A 21,619-nucleotide genomic window follows, 5' to 3' on the forward strand; every position below is an offset into this window, starting at 1 on the left:
GATATAGATATATTTGATAAAACACCCATCCAATTGGAGGACCTCCCCTTGGCTGTGGAATATTTCTGTTGCAGTGCTTAAAGCTGCTGGTGTTAACGTGCAGGCAGCAGGCTCTTCTTCCACCCAAGTCAGCCTTAAGTTTATTTGCCCCAAGCGCTGGCCCATCCCAGAATGTACCAATACAGCTCCAGAACACAATGCAGAAATAATCCAGTTTGAAATCACTTTAACTGCCCTCACTCAGTGCTAGGGAATCCTGGGAATTGTAGTTTACTATGGCACCAGCGCTCTCTTGACAGAGAAGGCTAAATGTCTCACAAAACTACAGTTCCCAGGATTCCCTAGCACTGAGACAGGGCATTTAAAGTGGTGTCAAATTGGATTATTTCTGCAGTGTGTTTTGGACCCCAGTTGTGTATTCTTGACCCTAGTTCAAGTTGTCCGTGACCTTTTGAATTTCACAGAGTTGTCTTAAGCAAAGAATACTCAGAGGTGGTTTTGCCAGTTCCTTCCTCTGAAATAGCACCTACAGCACATGGGATTTATAGGTAATCTCCCATCCAAGTACACTGCTACCTCGGATTACGAAATTAATTCGTTCCGCCATTCCTTTTGTAACCCGAAAATTTCGTAACCCGAAAAGGCTTTCCGTTAGCACTGGAAAGCCTATAGCATTTGAATTTCGCGCCGAAATGAATTTCGTAACCCGAAAAATATTCCGTAACCCGAAACAGTTTTTTCCAATCCAACTTTTTCGTATCCCGGAAATTTCGTAAGCCGATCATTTCGTATCCCGAGGCACCAGTGTACTAGCCAGGGCTGACCCTGGTTAGCTTCCCAGATGAGATAATATGTGATGCCTTTAGGGCAGGGGTAGGTAACATGCGGCCCGCGGGCCGGATGCGGCCCGGCAAGGCCTTGGGACCGGCCCCAGCCCGGTCCTGCCGCCAATTGCCGCCGGGGCCTTTGGCCTCTTGCGTGCAGGGGCAAGGGGGGCAATTGTCTATAGATGCCTCAGAAACATGCATTTATATTAACATTTTTTAAAAAATCAGCAATTTTTTTTGCATGTCCTCCACTTTTTTTAAAAAAGCGTCCACCATTTGAAAATGTTGTCCTACATTTGTCCCGGTTTATTTATTTATTTATTTTTTTAAAAAAATATTTAATTATTTATTTTTTGGCTTTGGCCCCCCAGTTGTCTGAAGGACAGCAACCCGGCTCCCGGCTCAAAAAAGTTGCCTACCCCTGCTTTAGGGTATTTAGGCCCCTTGGGTATGAATAATGATCGGTTACTCTTTTGTAACACATCCTTTGGCTTGCGTTTTGTAGGACAGAGGTTTTCTATAAAATCCCCGTGCCAATTTGAGGAGCTCCTCTTGGCTGTGGAACAGCTGTGTTGCAGTACTGTTGTGTTGCGGATGTAAACATGCAAGCAACATGCTTTACTGCCAAATTCGCCCTTAAGCTTATTTGCTCCAAGCACTGATCAACCCCAGAATGTATATTAATGCAGTTAGCGGTCACTTACCCTGCAGCCACTGACCCTTTCGACTCAAACTCTTCCCCAGCCCAGGAAGAAAACCTGATGTTTTGTTTTGCTGTTTCAAGGAAGTGCCATGCTTTGTTGGGAATGCTGAAATAGATGGCATGATGCTGCCAGTTTTTTCCTGAGAATAAAGTAGGATTTATTTGAGCAGTTCATGTCAGGCAACCTCTGAGCATGGAAACATTCCTATTATTAAACTGAGTGACAGTGCTACTTTAAACGTTAAGCCTGGGCTTTATCTCCATTTCTAGACATGGTTGAAAGGGTCGAGAGTTTGGGGGCTAGAGACTTTTAAATGCCATACCAGGAACATTGCCTGTGGACCAAACTGTGGCTTTTTCGGGTTGGTTGGAGTTTAAATAAATGAAATACTTTTTTTTGTTTGTCATTTTGCTGTCACAGACTAACACAAGTTAGTCTCCTGGAACTAATCTGGGGTTGGTGGGTTGTTTGATATTTTCCCCTCTAGTGATTTTCTAATCTGCTTGACATGAGTGTAATGGCACTAAGCCCATCAAAAAGCCTTGTGTTTTCTAAAAGAAGAGAGAAAGGCCCTTTAGCCTGCTGAATATATTTTACTGGGGTCCCCCATCCATGGTCACTCTTCTCTCCAGCCCCTTTTTTCCAGCTGACAAGATCCTGATTCCCTTGGCCTTGCTTATTTTTCCAATCTAGCATAGCTGAAAAGGTCAACAATCTCTCCCATTACTTTCAGTTTGCTCTGATCCCATCCTATATGTCAAGGTCCCCAAATATTAATTTTAACAGCGTCCATGTTGGCTCCTTGGAAGCTTATTAAAACCTCAGAGATCATTAGCTTAAATGTGGTATTTTTGCACAGTGAATAGTTCCTCTCCTTTAAAAACAACAATAGGGACTATGCAGATGTACCAACGAGGTGTAATCCCAGAACGCCTTTATTGATGTTCATTTTTAATATCTGTCTAGGAGCGATGGGAGTTGCAGTCCAAAAGCATTGTGCTGTAGTGCTGTATCCCTGTTTTAAAGCATTGCATTTGTGTTCATGGTATGCAGGATGATAGTTGTTCTGTTCCTGCATAAATCTTGGGTGTCACTTAATAATACACAGGACAACTACTACTGTCACTCTTTATGGAAAGGCATGAAACACTTTTTTCTGAAGGATCTGTATATTATATTTAAGTAGCATCTCAGCTATGAATTGGAACTTGGATTGCTTATTAAGGCTACAGTCCTAAACCTGATTTCCTTGACAGTTAATGTGTTAAACTCATTGGGTCTCACTTCCAAATGGACCCTCAGCATCCGCAGCATAGCTTTATTTCAATAAATAGGTTCTGACCTAAAAGCAGATCCTGAGCTCTTTTCTAAAATCAGGTTCGCCAGTTTCCTCCGTGTTCCTTGTTGCTGTGTTTTCCACGCAAGTTTATCTCTGCAGCTTTTCCAAGAAGGATAAAGTACTACACAGATCTCTCCTGTGTGTGTAGATACCTTGCAAGCAGCTGTTTCCAAGACATTCAATCTCTGTACACAGAATCAACAGGAATTTTCCATGCATTTTGTTTTATTGCACACTAGCACTAATAAATAAACGAAATGCCTGGAAAATTCCTGTCGATTCTGTGTACAGAGATTGAATGTCTTGGAAACAGCTGCTTGCAAGGTATCTACACACACAGGACAGATCTTAGGCTGCATCCACACTGTAGAAATGATCCAGTTTGATACTGCTTTAACTGCCATGGCTCAGTGCTATAGAATTCTGGGAATTGTAGTTTTGTGAGACTTGCAGCCTCTTTTATCAGAGAGCTCCGGTGCCACAACAAACTACAAATCCAGGATTCTGTAGGATGGCGTCTTGACTGTTAAAGCTATGACAAACTGGATTATTTCTGCAGTGTGGATGCAGCCTTTGAATGATCTAAACTCAAAGCCTGTGAATGGTGGCTCAGTGACCTAGGAACATGATGGTCCATGCAAGGGAATCTGGTATGGAGAATCAATCCACTTTTGAAACGAAAACATTTTCTTTTCTCTGCTGCCTTTTGGCTGAAGATGAAAGATGTTGAATTAAGAGGGGCATTGTGGTCCTTGAAGTTGTTGTTTATGTCATGGCGATATTTCTGTCCAGGTTTTCCCTTGCACACTCCTTCGCTGATGTTGGGATGGGTTGATCTTGGATGATCTTCCACGTAGGTCATTAAGGTTAATCCTAGTTGCACATGTTGGGTTTTCACACTGTTTGACTTTGGTCCAAAACACACTGCAGAAATAATCCAGTTTGAGACTGCTTTGAGCTCTGGAGCCACAATAAACTACAATGGCCAAGATTCCCTAGCACTGAGCCTGGGCAGTTAAAGTGGTCTCAAACTGGATTATTGCTGCAGTGTGTTTTGGACCTTGGTCCTTTCCCCCCTATCATTAAGGACTAGGAAGTTAGCTGAAAAGGAGGGAGATGTAAGACTGAGTAGGATCAGAAATGCTTTTAAACAGACGGGAGGTTAAGGTAAGGTTTTTCAAGGTAAAAATCAACAAATTGTGATGTTAGGGATTGGATTGACATACGTTTTACTCTTTTTCAGTCCCGTCTTGCCAGCTCTCGCAAAATCAATGTTCCCGACTTCCATAATATCTAGAGTATCTTTTATTGAAAACAAATAACCCGCAGTCCGGATGTAAAACTAGCTACCCAAAACAGCTTATTAAAATTCCAATTAAAATGCAACTCAGAATGTCAAGGTAGGATTAAACCCAGTCAGAACAAAAGCTGAAACAACAGGTAATGTTTCTTCTCTTCGTGGACCATAACACTTCTCTAGCACTATCCTAACCTACTTTAAGAAGTGTGTGTGTGTAATTTCCCCACAACAGAAGGAGATAGTCCTGAACATAGAAATAAAGAAAACACTGTCTGTGTTCTGAATTGTTCAAAAATTCGAAATTAGCTAAGTAGCTAAATACAACTAAGTAGTTTATAAATAACTGGCTGCATGTTTTTGGAGCAAGGAATTTAGCTTGTGCAGAGACAGCTTAAAGGTTTCCCCAACTTGTTTTTGTTTTCTTTTTCAGAAACATTTCTCTCCGGCAAAAAAAAACCCCAACCTTGTACTCTTATATTCATATGCATCAGTGATTTAACTTGATGGTTTGATCTGATTAGACAAATAATAGATCTGGAAATGGGGAAGTCTTTCCAGTGTTGGCAGCAATTAATAGCAAATTTAAGTAGTCCTGGTCACCTGTGACAGCAGGAACTTTAAATGATCATGTTGGCCTGTTACAGACGGCCAAAATAAAGCTGCTTCGGGTCTCTTTGGAGGTATGCTATTTAAATGATGCATGGGTCCTAAGAGTCCGGAGGTTGCACCAAAGCCACACTCCATTCCTAAGCACTGGAGTGCAGCTTTGGTGCAGCTTCCGGATTCTTAGGATGCATGCATCATTTAAACAGCATACCTCCAAAGAGACCCAAAGCAGCTTTATTTTGGCAGTCTGTAACAGGCCTTAGTAGGAAAGAATCCTTCTCTCATTTACAAAAGTTTCCTTAATAGCTTGATAGGAGGAAATGTTCCCCTGGTAAATATGTATCTATAAGCCGAACGAATGCAAATTCTCTGCTTTCTCTCTATATTGTATAGAATCCATTTTCCTTTAATTTATTATTATTCTTAGGCTGTGTAGAGTTTCAGGAAGAACTTTGTGAAATTCCTTGAAGCGTTCTGTTCCACCATTAAAGCAATAAACATTATATTTCCTCTCAATTTGCTGTTGTTGTTAACCTAACCTAGATCTCTTAATTAATATAGGAAGAGGTAGTATCTTTCTCTGCTATGTACAGCTGCAAAGAGTAGCGTTTCCATTTCATTTTTTTTAAATGAAGGCACAAAACACAAAAGCAAAAACACCCCTTTGAGTATTGGGTGCAAGATAGAAATTATCCCACATGTCATCCTTTTTTCCTTCAAGCTCCTGGCAAAGAAACGGATCGTTCTGTCATTTAAGAGATAGTGCTAGGTTTGCCCACTTCTACTTATAGCCATTTTGTAATTGTAATTGTTAAGAGCGCTGCCGCCTTCTAGACGGTTTTGAAGCTCCTGTGGCTTCAATTCAGGAACTGTAAACAGATGTGAGGTTGAACATGCTCTAGTAGTTATGTTGAAATTACCACTGTGGGAAGGCTTAGTGCATGAGGACACTTGTGTTTTCGTCTTGTACTGTGTAACGTTGGATTTGTTCGTAGGAATGTAAAAGGGAACTGGTGAAGAAACAAGTGGATGCATTGTGAAGATTGATAGTTGTATTTAAGAAGCCTGGTCTTTGTCCTCTAAGTTAACATCCCAAATTGTGATCATAAGCAGAACTCTGGTGGCTCAAATCAAGGAAGACACATTACCTATTTTCCTCCTGGTGCACAACAATTTTAGCATCTAATTTTGCAGCATGGCTGCCCTCTGGGTTGTCTTGGCTGATGCAATGTAGTTTTGCCTTGATATGGAACTTGGTTTGACAACTCTGTTTCTATTAACTTCTGTTAACAGTTGCATTTTTAAAGCAGAACAAAACTTAGTCAAACAAACATATTTATTAATGTGATAATTGTTTGCTTAGCTATGTATGAATTGTTATCTAGGCTTGGCTTCCCAACTCTATGGGTGGCCCAAGAGATAGTGTGTCAGGTAAGCCTCTGAGAGATTTAATTATTTTGATGGTGAAATCTTGCAGAATAATGGAGAGGTACCTGTATTTCAGGGAGCCAGTGTGGCGTAGTAATTTGAGCGTTGGACTATGACTCTGGGGTAGATAAAAAAGGTAAAGGTAGTCCCTTGACATGAATATCTAGTCATAACCAACTGTTTCTAAGCTTGAACAGCCAGTGTTGTCGAAGGACTACTCTGGTGGTCATGTGGCCAGCATGACTGCACCGAACATGGTTACCTTCCCACCGAAGTGGTACCTATTTGTCTACTTGCCTTTGCATGCTTTTGAACTGCTATGTTCACAGAAGCTGGGACTAGTGACGGGGGCTCACCCCATCATGAGATACCCAGGCCTTGAGCTGCCAACTCATCAGAATTGGCATCTTAACCACTAAGCCACCACATCCCTGTGGGATACCAGGATTCAGATGCCCACTTGGCCATTGGAACCCACTGGGTGACCTTTAGCAAGTCATAATCTCTCAGCCCCAGAAGATGACAATGGCAAACCCCCTCTGAAGAAAGGATTATCTTTTTTGTTGTTGTTATCCACCCTGGAGTCAATCTTGACCCATGGCGATCCTATGGATGAGAGATTTCCAAGACTCCCTATCTTCCACTGCTCTGCTCGGTTCCTGCAAATTCATATCCATGACCTCTTTTATAGAGTCCATCCATCTTGCATGTGGCCTTCCTCTCTTTCTACTGCCTTCTACCTTTCCAAGCAATAGTGTCTTTTCTAGTGATCCATGGCTTCTCGTGATACAACTAAAGTATGACATCCTTAATCTAGCCTTCTTGGTTTCCAGAGAGATTTCTGGTTTGATCTGTTCTAGCACCCATTTGTTTGACTTCCATGGTGTCCTCAGCAATCTTCTCCAGCACCACATTTAAAATAAATTGATTTTCTTCCTATCCACTTGCTTAACTTAGGGTTTCCATAAGTCGGAAATTACTTGAAGGCACACAACAACCACCCCAACAATAACCTATATTGCAACCATAATGATGCCATGCTGGAGGGACTTGGTGGGCATTGGTCCTTGTTAAAGAAGGAGGGTTTGTTGGGAGTGCAGGTTGCCAGAAGGAATGGTAGCTTTACCGCACCTTGTTCACGCTGTTGCTTTTCCTGCATAAAACCAAGATTAAGACAATACCAGTCAAATTCATGTTGTTGGCATATCAACTCCAACCTTGGAACTGGCTGGCAATCCTGTTCTTTGCAAGAGGCAGGTTAGAAGTCGCAGCTTGCTGTCAGCCTGTATTGGTTCTTCAGGTTTGACTGAAGTTTAATGTAGTAAAAAAAAACCCAAAACCTGTTTTGGCCAATAGGAACTGAAAGATGGCTGTTGACACTGAAGAACAGGTCAGGGAAGTCCTATTTTTAACTCCACTTTTCACAATATGCTCTAGTTGTCAGAAATGTTCAGATGCTATTGCCACGTGATGGAGTCAGCTGTACTCCTTTGACAGCGCTGGCTTCGTACGAAGAGTCACAAATGCACATGTGCTGGCATTATATGTATTTGGGAAAGTGGCAATAAGGAAACGTTTAAAAAAGAAATTCTTGCTCAGTTTTGACTCCAGAATATTGTGGAATTACACAAATGTGTAAATAAGCTTTGAACAGGGATCACCACTTCTATTGGATCCTTTCTTATTTACGTGGGACGCTTGAATCTTTAGAGAAGTTAACTACTGTAACAAAAGTTACAGAAATAAACTTTGAATGCTAGCTGGATTGTTCTTTTTGGTTGCCTTCAAGTTGTTTCCTTCGAAGCCTTTTGGTTTGGATCTCTCTCACTTGCACAAACACCATAAATGAGTGTGTTGATGCTGTAATCCTAAGAATGTTCCCTTGGAAATCTCATTAAAGTCAGTGGACTCTTTTTAGCATAAACATCTTCAGAATTAGAGTATTGGTCTCATTAGGGACAGAGGTAAATATGGAGGTCTTTTTAAATCTTAACTGGAGGAGAAGCTATTTGAACTCACAGGCTGCGCTTTGTGACAGTGAAGGATAATGATTAGTTGTACATTTTGCGCAAAGTGAGAAACTTCATGTTAACAATAATGTGTTTCTTGATCTTCCTGCTCTCTTGTCATCTTCATCAGGCTTTGAACTCTGCTTTGTCAGGAGCGAGAGAGGCCTTCTTTCCTCTTGAGTTCCAGTTCATTTTGTGTTTGCAGCCAAGAGGATCAAACAGTGTTGATGGAAGTGGGTGTTCACAAAAGATACACCAAGTGGTAGAAACACAAGGCATTGTTCTTCTTTTGCAGCCGCAGAGAACCCCCCTCTGCAAAAGCAGCTCCATGTTCCAGTGTGACCTCAGAAGCAACCACTTGGATGGATGTTTCCGCGATGTTGAGACTGGTTAACTGACTAGGCTTGAGGAGACCAATTAATTTTGCATGGGCTGCTCAGTGTCAGAACGAAGTGGCTAACCACCTCCTTGTTTCTGAGAGCTGATGTAAGAGTTCATTGTACATGGCCTAGCTTCTGCTTTTTTCGTGAAGGACAGATGCAGTTTTAAGTGGGAAAGACCTTAAAAAGTTGGCAATCAACAATGTTAAGTTGCTTTGCCTCTAAACACAAGCCGTGCTATTTCTGAAACATTTAGTTCTGAGTAGCTGACTTGCTGTTCATATGTACCGAACCACATACTACCAGCTTTAAAAGAAACAAATTGCAGGAGTGCACAAAACTATATATTTAATGTTTTTGCATGTGCTTGCCATGTGAATAGGTGCCAGGGTGAATGCAAAGGTAGGCCCTCCGTGCCCGCAGCCACACAATGGAAATGCGCCACTGACAGGTACAGTTGCATCTATAAAGTGAAAAAACTTAGACAAACATATTTATTAATGTGATAATTGTTTGCTTAGCTACATTTGAATTGTTATCTAGGCTTGGCTTCCCAACTCTATGGGTGGCCCAAGAAATAGTGCCAGGAAAGGCTCTGAGGGATTTGGTTAATTATTTGGATGGCGAGGTCTTGCAGAATAGGAGGAACCTGTATTGCAATCTCTCTTGTTATCAGTTTTCCAAAAATAAAAGACAAATTCCTATAAAATCCATTCAATTTCCATAAACATTTAGCTCCCAGTAATATTCCAGACATCTATTTCTTTTTGCAGTGAACTCACAAAAACAATTCAAACCCAATTAAATTATACCCTCTAACTATGACGTTCCATTTTATCCATAACCCACTCACTTCTTCCACATCTACAGCATTTTGGTGGATTTCGAAGAAAAATACTTAGTGGATGTACTTTCTCATCCTCAATATACCATGTTTTCCTATGCCTTTTCAATTTTAACATTATCTCCAAAGTATCTATTGTTAGTAGTGTAATACTTGGATTCCTACTTTTATTATCTACATCTTTATGTCATGAAATTGCAGTCGGTATAATTGTATGGTGGCAGTACTTGGAAAAAATTGTTTTTTGGGGGGGGACTACAACTCCTAGGGGCTTCCTCCTTCCCCCCAAAAGGCCCATGATAGTCTAAAGAGAAACTTCCAAATTCTGGTGAGAGAAGGTGAATCTTTGCGACTCTGGAGCGTTTTACAATATTCAAAGATTTGTAAGGTTAGTATATACACACACGCACCAGGCACTCCCCTCCAAAACATTCCTCTGCCGGGGTGACCCTTCATCGTTTGTCGTCACCAGACATCAGACTAAGCAAAACTGCGTTGCTTTTCATTTGGGAAATGCTAAGGCTTTGGCAAGCCTGTACAAGAGGTACTATTAAATTTGGAAAGGCGTGGTAACTTCACGTATAATTGACTTCGGTTAGTCTCTTGAAATGTGAGAGGTGGCGTGATTTGTGTGCTGGACTAGGCCTTGGTTTGAATCCCCACTGAGCCATGGACTTGGGCAAATCACACTCTCTCAGCCTCAGAGGAAGGCAATGGGAAACCTCTTGTGAATAAATCTGGCCAAGAAAACCCTAGCATATGGTTGCCATAAGCCAGAATGAGTTTGAAAGCAAGTCTTGCAATGTGTTTCTGACTCCAAACCGCTGAAGGAAGTAAAAATGGTAAAATTCAACCCAGAGAGATGGGGGAGAGATTTCCTTGTCGTAAGTCATACCACTCCATGCTTCATTTCCTCACCTTTGTAGTAATAGGTCCTCTTCCTTGTCTAATTTGCTGTTTACAAAGGCAGCGGCTGCCTGCTTCATTTTGCACCCCATTTTTGGCACAAGGGAGCCCGTGTCTCTCCTGTAGGTATTCGCGTCAGAAAAACAGCATCTGTTAAACAAAGGGCTGCTTGTGACTCTGCTCTTTGAACACCCAAAGCACCTGGGCTGGGGCATTTCACAAAAAGCTAGTTGTCGTCAAAACTGTCTCCAGGTTATTGCAGTAGTATTGTGGGAGTGTCCCATGCAGACAAAAGAATATCTGCTCATAAAAAAAGAGAGTGTGAAATCCCAAACTAGAATCACCAGGTTATGGGGCAATGGCTCATCTCACAAGCATTCTAGCGTAGCCGATGACGTACGGCCGTTCTTGAACCCCTGGCAAATATTTGTTCTGTCAAGGGCTTTGTTGAATGCGATGCTTCTGATTTCCTTCTCTCCCTTACAAAAATAGCTGCTATTTTAGTGCAGTGGCAATAGCTATAGTGGGTCTTTGGTATCTCCTGGGGTTTGGGACCAGGATCTCGAGTGGATAGCAAAATCTGGGGATGTTCAAGTCCCATTATATGCAATGTGGTATTATTATTATTATTATTATTACTACTACTACTACTGCTACTACAGTGGGCCCTTGGTATTCGCTGGGGTTTGGTTCTAGGACCCCTCCCTCCCATGGATACCAAAATCCATGGATGCTCAAGTCCATTATATAAATTGGGATATTATTATTACCTTGATAACCACTGGGGGTTGATTCCAGGATACCCCCCCCCTAGATACCAAAATCATGAATGCTCAAGTCCTATTATATACAATGGGGTATTATTATTACTACTACTACTACTACTACCACCACCACCATTATTATCACAGTAGTAGGCCCTTGGTTATCTGCTGGCGTTTGGTTCTAGGACCCCTCCCTCCCTTGGATACCAAAATCCATGGATGCTCAAGTCCCATTATATAAAATGAGGTATTATTATTATTTTATTATTATTATTACATTACTATTATTATCATCACAGTGTGCCCTTGGTTATCTAATGGGTTTGTAGTGAAATGTGTGGCATCAACCACTAATCTTTATACCCAGATTTTGATGATAGAGCTCGCCAACTAGTAGAATTTATAGGGACATGTGCCGATGCTTTTTGGGTGGCTTATGTATTGATCTGGTTTGCTTTGAGTGTGTATTCCTGCATGGCAAGTTGGATGGCCCTTGTGCTGTCTTCCAACTCTTATGATTTTATGAGCCTACGTAAATGGCTGAAGGAACAAGTCCGTGGCTGAATTTAGATGACTGAATTTGGTTATGTTTCCATTTTTCTTTTCAGCCGAGGTGATGTTTGCATACAGCTGCTGTTTAAAGAACAACAGTCTTGAAACAGGTTTTTTTGAAATAAGGGAGTCTAAAAATACACCCGGTTCTGGAAAAACCTGCTTCATTTCTGAATGTCTGGAAAACTGACACATGTTTGCTTACAAACTGAAAAAAGAGAGAAAGAAAATCTCCAAGTCACCCAGAGTATTTCTTTACAAACATCCTAGTATTGTGGCAAAAACCTCTGCCTTTTTCTGGTGCGATCCCATCCCTAGAGATGAATATTGAAAAGTGGAAAATTCCATGAGGATATTGAACGTTTTTAGCATCAGAGGAAACTGGCTGTGTAATTATCAGCTGGTTTCTAAAAGGGAACAATTAGGCAAGCTGGGGACGTTGCACAACTGTTGCTGCTTGCCGTCGAAAGGTACAAAACGGAACGTATTTCATGGTAGTGCGCCGATGATCCCCTGGCTTTGATAGTCTTGCGTCCACAAAGGATTTTGCAGAGTTCTTGAAGAGAATTTGGGGGACCCTTGGTATCCACTGGGGTTCAGTTTGAGGATCCTCCGTAAATACCAAAATCCGTGGATGCTCAAGTGGTCCCTCCACATTAGCTGAGGTTAGGGGTGAAGGATGCCCTACAAATGCCTAGAGAAGTGTTTTCTCTAGGAGCTTCTAGGTTCTCCAGCATAACTCTATGGTCATCTTGTGGCTGTAGTTGCGCTGGAAGACTTAGAGATTCTTAGAGAGAACATATTAATCAAAACCGCAAATAGTCAAAGCCGCAAATGTGGAGGGACAGCTTTACAACGTTGTTGTAAAATGTTGTTCTTTGTATAAGATGTCAAAATATAGGTTTGCTTTTTGGACTTCATATATATTTTTGAATACCTTCAAGCCGTGGGTTGTTGAATCTGTGGATAAAGGATCTGTGGATTAAGAGGGCCCACGGTACCTGGTTCCAGAATGTCAAGACCTAAATAGTGAAATAGGGGGCTAGGCGATCAGATCCAGACTAAGAAAACTCAGCCTGTCACAGCTGAACAAACCTTTTCTTATGCCGTGTGGCACAATCCTAAATACGCTTCTTCAGAAGTAAGTCCCACAGATTTCAGTGGAACTTACTCCATGAAAAAATTCATTTAGAATTGCAGCCTTTAGAGTTTGAAGCTCACACTGAGTAATATTCTTGTGGGCTTAGCTGGAAAATTGCAGAATGTTTTCTGGCTCACTCTGTGTAGACATGGAGGGTGACTATTCCATTAGCATCTTGTACTTGTGTGTTTGTACTTTTGCAGCGTCCTATTTATAGCTCTCAGACAGAATTTTAATAAATGCCTGCTTTTGTCAACAGCCCTGCAAGCTAATGGTACATTATTATTGCTGTGATCGTCTGAGGGCTTTATCATATTGTTTTACCTGAGGCTCCCGATGTCCTCGGCACTATTTTGTTGCTGTTTCCCCATCAACATAGAGTAACAGGTGTACTGTACTTGAAGACCAAAATAAGAAAAGCTATCACCCAGAGCAGGGATGGGCAGAGGCCATAAAACCAGAAGAAAGAAGTCCATCTCTGGTTTTGAAAAATAGGTTGATTTTTATGTTAAACCATTCAGGGCTTGCAACCTGGTCAGAGATCCAGCATCCTCAGATGCAACTACGCCAGCAAAAATTTGTTGTCTTGGCTACATCTCCCAATACTTCCCCCCCAAAAAACCTACCTCTTAAGCCATATAGTGCATTACCCCAAAGGGTGACACTGCCTGGCTTAAGACATGGGTTTTTGGGGGGTCACATTTGGTCATTAACAACCATACACCTGGGTCTCAAATGTTGCAAGGTGTTGTAAGTCTGGCTTGTATGTGTGTGTATATGTGCTTTCAAGTCACCTGTCATCCTGTGGTGACCCCATGAGTTTCTTAGGGTTTTTTTTAAGGCAAGGAATATTTAGAAATGGCTTTGCCAGTTCCTTCCTCTAAAATATAGCCTACAGCACCAATGGTATTCATTGACAGTCTCCCATCCAAGTACTAACTAGGGCTGAACCCATGTATCTTCCAAGGTTAGACAGAATCTGGTGCCTTTAGGATATTTAGGTTCAACTCTGGCATACAAGCTTGTAAATGCTGATCAAGATGCCAGCCATGAACTACTACTCCTATAGGATTCTGGAAGAGGTAGGTCTCTTTTGTGGGAGGGTTGGCAGAAAAATGGCATAAAGAGTTTTGGTTTTCTTAGGTACAGGATTTCAGGATGGAACGCCTGCTTTTCATGTATATTCTTGATGTACTGTTTGGTTTTGTTTGATGTGAAATTGACATCTAAAACCAAGATGGTAACCGTTGAACCAAGGCATAAACCTAATGCTTGTGTTATCCCATCCCTCCCCACCTTCTCTTCTTCAGAACCACAGAGCAGACCCCGAGGAACTTTTCACAAAACTAGAACGTATTGGGAAAGGATCCTTTGGAGAAGTCTTTAAAGGAATTGATAATCGGACACAACAAGTGGTTGCTATAAAAATCATAGATCTGGAAGAGGCAGAAGATGAAATAGAAGACATTCAGCAGGAGATAACTGTTCTAAGCCAGTGTGACAGCCCATACGTAACAAAATATTATGGCTCCTATCTAAAGGTAATGTATAAAGCTGCATCATGTTTTATTGAAAAACTCAATCTTTGATGGCTTTGAAGGCAAGAAAATTGTTGTGACTGTAGGAATGCTGGCAGGTGTTTTTTTAACTTTGTCAAAATTCCTGTGTTTTTACAGATCAAGGGTAGAGTATGAATTTGGCTTGTTGCTTTCATTGCATTTTGATGCTCATGTTCCAGGGGTTGTAAAATACTACAGATATGCCACCTTCCAACATGCACTAGTTGTTAGCTGCCTAACAATTTTTTTTCTTTATTTGTCATTTTTGTTGACTTTATAATAATTGATAGCGCTGATTCATACGTAATACGAAACCTAAAGGTGAATGCTTCTCCCCGCCTTCACAATCTTTTATTTTAGTTCACTACAATGGTTCTATCCTTGGATGAAGGAAACAAACAGGGCAGCTAGATCAAATTAAAAAGTAAAAACAACATTAAAATGAGACAGTACATGACAGGGAGCAAGATGGAGAGAGTTGTTCAACAGGATTCTTGCATGCATAACAAAAAGGCTGAATTTTCACTGCTTGACAAAAAGTCAGAAATGAAGACCTAAATGTTGTTTTTTCCCCCTGTGGCAACAGGGAAGAGAACTCAAAGTAACTAGGAGTGTGGACTTTGGTGTGAACAGACTATGAGCTCAGTTCTGGCATTGAGCGCACATCCTTGGGCTCATAACATGCTCAAAGAGGCATCCTATTCTTTAATTCTGTATTTTTGGGCTGCCTGGTTCTGGTTGAAAACAAGAAAGTAGTCCCAACAAGCCTGACATGTGTCTACATCTGATTTAAGAGTAGAACTTGGTTGGATGACATTTTGTGTTGAAGGGTTGGGGATACGTGCTATAATAGCGGTAACTTACCTTGGAGCCTTCATTTGTGGAACTAAGGAAGAGGTTAGAGGTGCATCTGCACTGTAGAAATAATGCAGTTTGGCACTACTTTAATTGCTGTAGCTCCAGCCTATGGAATCTTGGGGTTTGTAATTTTATGAGATCTTTAGCCTTCCCTGCCAAAGAGTGCTGGTGCCTCACAAAAATACATATCCCAGGATTCTGCAGGATGGAGCCGTGGCAGTTAAAGTGGTGTCAAACTGCATTATTTCTACAGTGTAGATGCATCCTTGGGATCCAAGCAGTGCCAGGATCCCCAGCTCATCTCTGTCTCTAGCTCTGGTGCTCTCGGATGACCAGGCAAAAGCTATAGGTGCCTTGTTAAAGTTTGTAATAGCAACCTCTTTGAGCAAACTTTGGAAGACCACAGTGCTGGCTTTCTTCTGCTGTGTAGACTTTTCCAAATCGCACCGTAACCACCCAAAGGTATCTTTGTGATCACACTGTTTGCCCCAAAATGAAGGCTTTTAAGGTTTTTCTTGCTGGCACAGTTGGGCTTTGTGAAGAGCTTGGCAAACCCCTTCCCTTCCTGATTTCTGACGGTTGGAACAAACACTCGTAGTATAAAGGTAACCTATATGCCTTCCTGGTTCTCAACGAAGTGTTCTCTATTTGCCGGTTGTATCTGGGGCATGGATGCCTTGCACCTTTATTTGCTGGCTCAGATTTCAGTCCATACTCAGGAAATGGGGTTGGCTTCAAACTCAGCCTTAGGTGGGAATGCTCAAAATAGCTGGCACACCTTTGGCATGGCAAAGTGGCTGCAGAGAGCAGTTAACCCAAAAGAAGACGGAGGGTTCTGTTAGGCTAATCATATTGGTTGAGGATGATGGCATTTGTAGTCTAGTTTATCAGGTGGGGCACTGTGTTGGGACAGGCTGCCTTAGATCAGTTTATATTTCTCACTTGAAACGTATGCCGGTTTTCACAAGAGACACTTTTTGTCAGCTAGAAATGGAAGCTGAAGCCCATCCATCTCTCAGGTGTATAAACAGCCCAGTCATTTTTTATGATCAGAGTGCTGTTTTGTGAGATCTATTAGGATCTGTTATGCTGCATCTACACTGCAGAATAAATCCAGTTTGACACTGCTTTAATTGTCATGGCTCAGTCATATGGAATTCCGAGATTTCTAGTTTTGTTAGTCTTCTCTGTCTGAGAGCTCTAGTGCCACAACAAACTACAAATCCTAGTATTCCATAGGATAGAACCATGATGACTAAAGCTGTGTCAAACTGCATTAGTTCTGCAGTGTAGATGCAGCACAACGATTGTAATAAATAGATATTTCAGTCTCACAAAACAGGATTTTGATCACAAAAATGATTGGATATACCTGAGGAATTGATGGGCTTCAGCTTTCATTTCTGGATGACGAAATCTGACTATTGTGAAATCAAATATTGTAATCATAAGGCTATAAAATACAATCAATGCAGTGTGTAATAATTAGTTTTAAAATGTAATAAATAATAAAGGACATGTACAAACCACACTTAAAGCAAAAACAAAAAATCTAATGGAAAGTAGAACTAGAACTTATATGTGGAAAACCTGTCAGATCAGCCCCAGAATAAGACAGGAGGCCAATGAAGATGGTCAAAGATGCTTTAATTGTGTGAACCAAGGAGGAAAAGTCTTTCTGCTCAGTTTCTGACCAACTACAGTTCCCAGAAATCCACAGCATTGAGCCATGCCAGTTAAAGTGGGGTCTAAGTGGATTATTTCTGCAGTGCAATGGCAGCCCTAGTCTACAAGTCACCAAAGCATGGATTATTGAAGCTGGGGGCATTGCTGTAGAAACTGGCACACTGCCCCAAAGACAATCTTACCTGCATTTCTAGGAGATGCAGCGGATGAAGACAAACCTTTGAAACGTTCCCAGAGAAACCACCCCAGTGCTTCTTGTATTAAGCTCTCAAGTCCCAGAGCATCTTGTCTGGACAAAGTTCTAGCCTCATCTGATCAGCAGGAGCTTCTCCTTTGATCTCAGAACTGGACATTTCGTTGATGATAATGACAACGTCGTTCCAAAATAATTTCCTGATCAGGATTTAATGTCATGCCTTCCTTCGTTCATATTCTCTGCAACATAAAAGCTTGCATGCTGTTTTAACAACAGATATTCTGCTACTAGTCTAACCACCTGCCTTAAAATTATAGGCATTTTCTTTTCTTTTCTGCAAAGAGCCTTCGTAAGCAAAATGTGAACTGGCATATTTTCCTCACCCATGCAATTATTTCTTTTAGTTGCTCTCTTAACTGCAAGGTCAGGTCTTTTCCAAAACTGATATTTTTTCACCCAACCGTTCCTTAAAATTATTTTCACAATGGCTTCAGGATAAAAAAGAACTTTCTTTGCTTTCCCAGAATGTTGAACAATACTTTGGGAAATGTTCTTTGCCAAATGGTTGCAAACGCAACAGTCTGTGTTATAGAGTAAATAAACATCCTAACACAAGAACTCATATTTAATTCCATGTTAAAAAATGATGATGGTGTTATATTTGATTCTACTACCTCTTTCCTTTTCATCCTGGAGAGAAGTGACCAGTGGGGTCCCACAGGGCTCTGTCCTGGGCCCAGTGCTATTCAACATCTTTATCAATGACTTGGAGGACAAAATTGGGGGCATACTTATCAAATTTGCAGATGACACCAAATTAGGAGGAGTAGTTAATACTCCAGAGGACAGGATCAAGATTCAAAATGACCTGAACAGTCTAGAAAACTGGGCCAAAGCTAACAAAATGAAATTCAACACGAAGAAATGTCAGGTATTGCACTTAGGGCAGAAAAATGAAATGCACAGATATAGGATTTGGGACACCTGGCTGAATGAGACTACATGTGAAAGGGATCTGGGAGTCCGAGTAGACCACAAGTTGAACATGAGTGAACAGTGCGATGCGGCAGCTAACAAAGCCAATGCGATTAAGGCTGCATCAATAGAAGTATAGTGTCTAGATCAAGAGAAGTCATAGTGCCACTCTATTCCGCTCTGGTCAGGCCCCACCTGGAATATTGTGTCCAGTTTTGAGCACCACAATTAAAAAAGGACATTGAGAAACGAGCCATGTGTCCAAAGAAGGGCGACTAAAATGGTGAAGGATCTGGAAGCCATGCCCTATGAAGGACGACTTAGGGAGCTGGGGATGTTTAGCCTGTAGAAAAGAAGGTTAAGAGGTGATATGATAGCCCTGTTTAAATATTTGAAGGGATGTCATTGAGGAGGGAGCAAGCTTGTTTTCTGCTGCTCCAGAGAATAGGACCCAATGGAGCAATGGATGCAAGCTACAGGAAAAGAGATTCCACCTCAACATTAGGAGGAACTTCCTGACAATGAGGGCTATTTGACAGTGGAACACACTCCCTCAGAGTGTAGTGGAGTCTCCTTATAGGTCTTCAAACGGAGGCAGGATGGCCATCTGTCGGGGATGCTTTGATTGAGATTTCCTGCATGGCACAATGGGGTTGGACTGGATGGACCTTGCAGTCTCTTCCAACTCTATGATTCTATTATTTTTTAAATTTCAGATTGGCCTTTTTTAATCTGAAAAAAGCCAGAAGATTTAATCACTGTTTGCTCTGAGGGGAATTGAGTAGCCTTCACTATCCTGAATGAGATGTGGTTAAATCTGGCAACATACCATACAGACCACACTTAAACCACACTTATGGCTTTCTTATTTGACCTGTATGATGGGAAATGGATTTGTTATAATGCCAGTATAGGGAGGTTGGGTTTTGGATTCATTTTTAGGAAGGAACACCTTTTCCTGGGAAGGGTGTTTGGAGGGACGCCCCTGGAACATAGAGAATTCAAAGAAGGGATATAGTGGTTGAGTTTTGAGGGAATTGCTGCTGTCTTTCTTAATATTTGTTAACTTAATATTTGTTATATTATGATTGTGAGAGCAATTTCACATTTGGGAGAATTAAATACAATAAAGCACATCACTCATCACCCCTCTTTGGCTCTCGCACTTCAGGCATCCATACCAAAGAAGGTATTGCTTGGAAAGCAATGATGTTAGTAATCTGGATGTGTGAACTTGCCATTAGGCTACCAAACCAAAAACTCCCAGAGGTATATCTGGCTCGGAGGGAATTCCTGTAAAGATAGACTGATGTCTTTCTTGTGTAAAGAGAGATTGATCTATCTCTCTCACTCTTTTTTATGGTAGCCTTTTCCTTTGGACGGTGGGCACCCAATAAATCCAGAGCCTCATAAAATCTTGTTCACATACCCCCCTTATCCCAAACCACTCTGCTTTATTCTCTGTTGTGTTCCTAAATATATTCTGCTCCTGTCTTGCATACCTTCCCCAGCCTTTTCCCCATTTTTGCTTGCTTTCCTTCCCCTTCTTTCCACGGCCTTAAGAGATAATGGTACATGATTTCAGCCATTTGAGGAGTTTCTTTGTGAACTGAAGATCATGAGTACCAAATAATATTAAGCAAAATTGTGAGGTAGGAGATAAAACAATGTTGACTTACTCCTCCGTTGTTTCTTGCCCAGCTTGCAGTTGCAAAGTGTGTGGGAGGGTGAGTCTTGCTTTCTTCTGGACTTTGTGGTAAGATGGAATGAGCCCAAGAGATGTCTGTGTTTTTACAAAAGGGTACAATAACCTTTCTTGAAAAGTCTGACACTTGATCTGCCTTCATTTCTAGGGCACAAAGTTATGGATAATAATGGAATACTTAGGTGGGGGATCAGCATTGGATCTGGTAAGTATTTGTTGTTGTTTTTTCACTTTCTAATTGTAGGTGAGCCATTTTTATTCTTACAAATGCAGTCTTGTAACAGTTTACTAGTCACTAGTGAATGGCTAGTTGCTAGTCAACTCACTTGCCAGGTATTAGAGCCTTTCAGTAAACGTATACCTTCAAACCATCTAAATATCTATCCCTGAGGAAAATATGTGGTTTCCAAACACTCTTTAACACTGCAAGCCTATTTCTAGGTTTAATAATTTGCTCACAGTATTTAGATTCTGGAACCAACTGAGCATTGCTATACTGTTAGTGACAGGTGGGTTTGTTTATAGTGCATTAGTGTTCGAGGTGTTCTGTAATTTGCTCCAGATTGTAAACCATTTTGTTACTGTTTTTTTAAAAGTGCTCTCAGTAATAATATATCCTCTCCCCCATCTCTTTGCAAGTACTTTGTCAGTTAGATAGCTCTTGCTTCCATTTGCAGACGGATAACTAAGGCTGACTGTGTCTACCAAGTGAGTCAGCGTCTGGGCAGGGTTCAGACTTTCTTGGTCCAAGTCAAACACGCTTTCCACCGGTGCAGACCGACTCTTGTCATACAGCACTCCTGTTGACTTAAGGACTACAAGCCCTAATTGTCGATGGACGTGATTGCAGACTGTCTGCCATGTCTTCCCCCTCCTTGTTTTAACAGATTAAAACAAAGTAGATAACACACACACTGCTTTTTAGTAGGCATTACCCTTGTTGCTATTTTAAAAGTGTCATGAATAAACTAAAAATAAAACTGGGATGTTTTGCTTGCTCTGAATATGCAGAAATGTTTCCTCTGAAAGCAGGTCCAGGGAGTGTACCATGAAACCCAAGAACGGTTAATATTCAGTGTTCAAACTGACCTGGCTTTTCCATTTTTGGCAGTTTAAATTAAAGCCATGAAAGGACCCCATTGCTTTATGACAAATGCAGCGTTCATGATGGATGCCACATAGGAGGGACTGAAAAAGCAAAGCGCTTTGGGTGGTGTTGTGTGGTTTTCCCCTATCCCCCAGTCCAGCTCCACCACAGCCCTGCAGAGGAGTCCCACCCTTTTCCTGTAAGATAATAGTGCTCAGTGTTTACGCTCCTGAGATCCAAGAATATTATTAGGAGTGAGTTTTATGACATTTTTCTCAGCTCTGTGGCATACTGTGCCTTTGTCACACTCGAATTGCAGCACCTGCTTATGCATAGCCTTCCGTTCAACCCCAACAGCTGCCTTCTGCTCCTCTCAGCAGGAACTAGGAAGGCAGGAAGAAAAATAATGGCTCTCTGCTGTCATGTAGCAAGTATCTTGCAGGGCAAGGAGAACAGACTTCCAGGAGAACTGGAGTATATTCACATGTACAGTCATCTGTAACATGTTGCTTTGAACCATCTTGCCTTAGTGTTGCAGTTAAAGAATGTGTATCTTGACAGGCGTCAGGAACAGATCACATCACCTCAAACAGTACTCTTTGATGATACTGAGACATGCATGTTCTGCTTAAGGTCCTCAAATGACGTCTGTTCAAGGGTTGGATACTTGAGGAGATTCATCTCTTGGTGATGTTAATAGGGGCTTGTAATAATAATAATAATAACTTTATTACAGCCATTTGGCCAGCACAA

General features: G+C 41.4%; 1 protein-coding gene across 1 annotated transcript in view; it reads left to right on the plus strand.

Annotated features, from left to right (window-relative positions):
- The window catches only part of STK26 (serine/threonine kinase 26), a 35,689-nt gene that overhangs the window by 4,689 nt on the left and 9,381 nt on the right, over positions 1-21,619 (plus strand). The window contains exons 2-3 of the mRNA XM_042479328.1: positions 14,111-14,341; positions 19,928-19,984. Of these exons, the coding sequence (XP_042335262.1) occupies positions 14,111-14,341; positions 19,928-19,984 (288 nt within the window). The remainder of the gene's footprint in view (positions 1-14,110; positions 14,342-19,927; positions 19,985-21,619) is intronic.

The sequence above is a fragment of the Sceloporus undulatus genome, chromosome 7, assembly GCF_019175285.1.
Source record: "Sceloporus undulatus isolate JIND9_A2432 ecotype Alabama chromosome 7, SceUnd_v1.1, whole genome shotgun sequence".
In the NCBI taxonomy this organism is placed as follows: domain Eukaryota; kingdom Metazoa; phylum Chordata; class Lepidosauria; order Squamata; family Phrynosomatidae; genus Sceloporus; species Sceloporus undulatus.